Source organism: Alligator sinensis, unplaced genomic scaffold (genome assembly GCF_000455745.1).
Source record: "Alligator sinensis unplaced genomic scaffold, ASM45574v1 scaffold352_1, whole genome shotgun sequence".
Classification (NCBI taxonomy): Eukaryota; Metazoa; Chordata; order Crocodylia; family Alligatoridae; genus Alligator; species Alligator sinensis.
In genome coordinates, this window is record NW_005842223.1 from 1,026,871 (window position 1) to 1,031,086 (window position 4,216).

The 4,216-nt window shown below is 38.9% G+C and overlaps 1 protein-coding gene across 33 annotated transcripts in view; it reads left to right on the plus strand.

Annotated features, from left to right (window-relative positions):
* The window catches only part of MICAL2 (microtubule associated monooxygenase, calponin and LIM domain containing 2), a 210,124-nt gene that overhangs the window by 95,049 nt on the left and 110,859 nt on the right, over positions 1-4,216 (plus strand). For 18 of the 33 annotated variants that reach the window (XM_025208170.1, XM_025208169.1, XM_025208175.1 and 15 more), the window contains 2 exons: positions 73-174; positions 2,786-2,917. The exons of 3 other annotated variants lie outside the window; for them this stretch is intronic. In XM_025208170.1, the coding sequence (XP_025063955.1) occupies positions 73-174; positions 2,786-2,917 (234 nt within the window). The remainder of the gene's footprint in view (positions 1-72; positions 175-2,785; positions 2,918-4,216) is intronic. 12 more of the 33 variants (XM_025208177.1, XM_025208179.1, XM_025208181.1 and 9 more) reach the window with 3 other exon arrangements.

The window sequence follows — 4,216 nt, forward strand, 5'->3', positions numbered from 1 at the left end:
CCTTTTCTTGTATGACTAACTCAAATCTGTCTCACTCTTCTGTTTTGTTTTATTTTTTGACTCTTACTACAGAAGAGAGCTCAGGCCATAGCAAATAGGGAATTTCATAAAAAGAACATTAAAGAGAAAGCAGCTCACCTTGCCTCAATGTTTGGATACGTGGACATACCAAAGGTGAATATGCAGCTAAAGAAACACTGACTGAGATGAGATCAGATATACTTCGTTATACTTGTTCTTTTCATCCTGTATAGATCTAAACCAGTTGGAAATGAAATCTCACATTTTAAGTCTCTGTTTAAATTTAAGCATACCTTGAAATATGCTTGAAAAGAACTTTTAAGAACTGAAGTGCACTGGTTGCTTTAGAAATGGAAAGGAATTGAAAGTGTAGCATTTAAGCAGATAATTAGTTCATTCAGCATTCACTGCATCTTACTTTTATAGTGCTTCTGTTTCTACCGATGGTTATGGTTTCTGATCAAATAGCTATCAAACAATATTCTGATTGCAATGATAATTTTTCTGCCCCTTTCAATACAGAGGTACAGATAGATCTCCAGTGTAAAAATTTCATGTTATCCTGTTGCAGATTTGGTATTGCAAATTCTGACAAATCTGTGTTCTCTCTCTGTAAGAGAAATTGAGTTAGCTAATTTTATCTGAGAATTACCAAAACAGTGAAAACAGGCAGACTCAGTGGACTGAAGAAGGCTGGGAATCAGGAGAGGGAGAAATGCTAGACGAGGTTTTTGCTGACAGAGATGATACAGGGGTCAATATTTTCTTGGTAGGGAAATATATATAGATGTCCCCCAAAGTAAGTAAATATTGAAAATCTTTGGAAATATCTGAATATTTTTCCAATGTGGTCAGGAGTTCAATTGTAAAATGTTTTACTTTGAAATGAAGGAGCTAAAGGAGAGTACATGCACACACACTACCTTTCTGATAGTTAAGCCAACTTAACTTTTAAAGTCAACTGTGAGAGCATACACACTTATGTTACTTAAATGTGGTGCAAAACCACCTCTGAGGTGTATTAGCTTGAGTCGTGTTAGTTAAGTTGACTTACTTCAAGAGATGGCTGCCACCATGTCAAGGAGTTGTACATGTGTATGCTCCCATGTGGCTTAATTTAAGTCAAGTTGCCTTATTTTAAGCCAACTTCAGTATGTGTGTGCGCACCTGGAGAGACGGAAATTAGTGGAGAGAAACTGACTCTCTCTGATCCACTGGAAGACAATGATGCTATCTATCTGTTTGGCTCAGCAGATCCATTTTGTTTTCCCTGAGCTTAAGTTCAGCACACTGAAATGTACTTGCTGTAAATACATTCAGTTTGGCTAACACTGTTCTAAATATGTTCATTTACATTTACCTCTGAAATCAAGCTTACTAGCTTACTTGGTGATCTTTCACAAGTCAGGTTTTTTTTCGTTATAACAGTTGCGTTTGACCAAAATACCTACGCTGTACAATGCACTACAGTGTAGAGACATCTAAGTTACTTGTAAGCAAACTTTCTTGTATGCTGGAAGCAGTTGAGCCACATTCAGTCAGTTGCTTTTACTGACCTCAATATTTCAGCCCTTAGAGCTACTGGTTCATAATTACTCATTGATAAAATGTTAAATTCACAAAGCTAAAATTGTTTCTTAAAGTTCATCTTGTCCACTTAAAAAAATTTCCAGTATGGTACAAAACAAATTTTAAGTTCAGACTTCAGTGGTATTACTCTTTGCTTATTGTAATGGTGGAAATTGGACTAGAAATTGGACAAAATTGGACAAAAGAGTGGGGGCTAGACTATATGACCTCCTGAGGTCCCTTCCAACCCTAGTTTTCTATGATTCTATGAAATGTAGATCATAGAGACCTACCAAAATGGCAATTTCACAGTTTCCATGGAAACCATGGAATCAGTAGATCCCCTGCAAAAAAGCCCAGTCCCCATGAAAAAGAGCGGGAACCATGAAGAAGTGCAAAAACAGCCAGCAAGTTGGGGGTGGGGGCGAAGGAGGGGGCAGGAAAGAGCCACAAGTGGAAAACAGCCCTGGCTCCCTGAAGCACATGGAGGAGGGAGATTTTTGTGGCAGAGTACAGCAGGCTCTCCACACTTCTGATTGGCTGAGGGGTTCCAGCAGTTCTGCCCCTTCCCAGAGATTGACAGATGGCTCCCTGTGAAAACAGAAGGCTGGAGGAGATCTCCCAGACCATTGGATCCAGTCTCCTGCATTCACTGGCAGGACCTGCCACACTCCACCATGAAAATGGCGACCAGTGCCATGCTCAGACCGTGAAATTGGTGGGCAGCCTTCCCCATTTCTGTAGGTCCCTAATTATAAATGTTCTGTCTGTGCATGGTATACTGTTTTGAAATTGAAACTATACTTCCATCTTTCCTGGAATAGTTAATAGACTGAATTTGACACATTATACTGAAGAGAAATCTAAGTAATGGCAAAATAAACCCTTTGAGCATGTTAACCTATGAAGTGAGGGCTTTCCCTTCTAAGAGTTGCCACAGACTATTGTCTGGGGTCAGTTTGTTGTTTTCAGGATTCAAACTTGTTTTCAGTAGCTGAATAATGTATACCTTAATGAAGAATCATCTTGTAAGAATAGAAGCTGTAAGACCGTTTTTATTTTGAAGTTGGAGCCAAATTGTGCAGTGACTCCGTACCTCACTCTTTCGGTGCATGGTTGTGCAGTTTCATCATCTTAACGTGTATTAATGTGACTGTCCTCTTGGATAACTTCCCTCTATTTCTGCTCTATACAGAATAAACTACCTACTAAAGGCCTCTCCCATTCTCAGCCCCCAACTCCCTCTTGCCCTCCATCTTACGATTCAGCCGCTACTTCCTCTTCAGCATCTGTTGGCTCTGCTTCCCCTGCTGTCCATTCTAGAAAGGTATTCTGTTAACAGATTTTCATGTAAAATCCAGACTTGCACTAAAAATGTCACAAGAATTGGCTCAGACTGAAGCTGTTGGCTTTGCATGGAGATCTGGGTATGCTGTATTTCACGGTGGATTCAGACTTTAGACTGGTCACTTTTTGTTACTTGTGCATGTTAGTGGAAGTAAAATCACCATCAAAGTCATTCAGATGAAAAAAGCTTAGGTGTGGACCAAGGAATTGTTGAAGGTGCTAACCAAAACTCAAGTTATTTGTGCAATGCTGCTAATTTTAAGTGCTCTGTTTCCTTTAATAGTAAAACCGGCTTATTTCTGTGAAATACTTAATGTGAAGAAAATAGATGAGTAGCATGGGATGACTTGTGGGTTGTTTGATGTTATTTTTTCATTCAAATATCAACCAGGCCAGAAAAGAAGTTTGATGGTAGATTGGATGATGATTTTTCAAAAAGAGAATGGATCTCTAGAGGAAGGAAAGGAATAAATTGGACAGAGCCACAGACTGCTGAGTGTTTTTGTTTTGTTTTCCTTGCTTGCATACTTGTACTTAACTTCCTTATGAGAGTCAATGGCTTGGTTAACCATTTCATCATAACACCAGATTTGAAATATAGGAAATATTCACAGATTGAATAATGGCAGCTGAATAGACATTGGAGTCCAAATAGTTTAGAGTTTTCACTAATTTCTCTTGTAATACTAAAGGTTGGTACCTTTGATTTGAATAAATTGTCAGAAGTTCAGCTTCCTTCTCTTATGCAGGAAACATTATAACTAGGGGGAATTTTCAGCTCTCTTGTTCCTGATCACCTGGGAAATAGCTACAGCAGATGTACGCAGCGCCTTTCAAGCCTCCAAACACTTGTATGCTAAGTAAGTTTGGAGTTAAACTTATTTTGGAACTCCCTAAAGTTCCTGGCTTTGTTTAAAAAACACTATTGGGACCAAACATTAATGTCCTCTGTCTAGTTCGGTCCTGCCAGCACTTTTAAGATCTGAAGGTAGTTTTTCAAAACTTGAAATGGTTTGCTATCTGTTGAGAGGATGTGAGAATTTTTTTTCTTTGCTCTTACATCTATCATTTGTGAATTTCAGCATCTACTCACACTGAAAAGAACTTTTTTTCTTGTCTGTTGATGTTTATATAATACCAGTCCAGCTTTAGTAGCTGAATGTGATTTCCTCCTTTTAGATATGCCGTAGTGCAGGTTAGTGACCTCAGTCCAGTTCCTGTTGGACTGGTACCCACTTTCCAATTGACACTGGTTGATTGGGTTGATAGCATCAGCAGG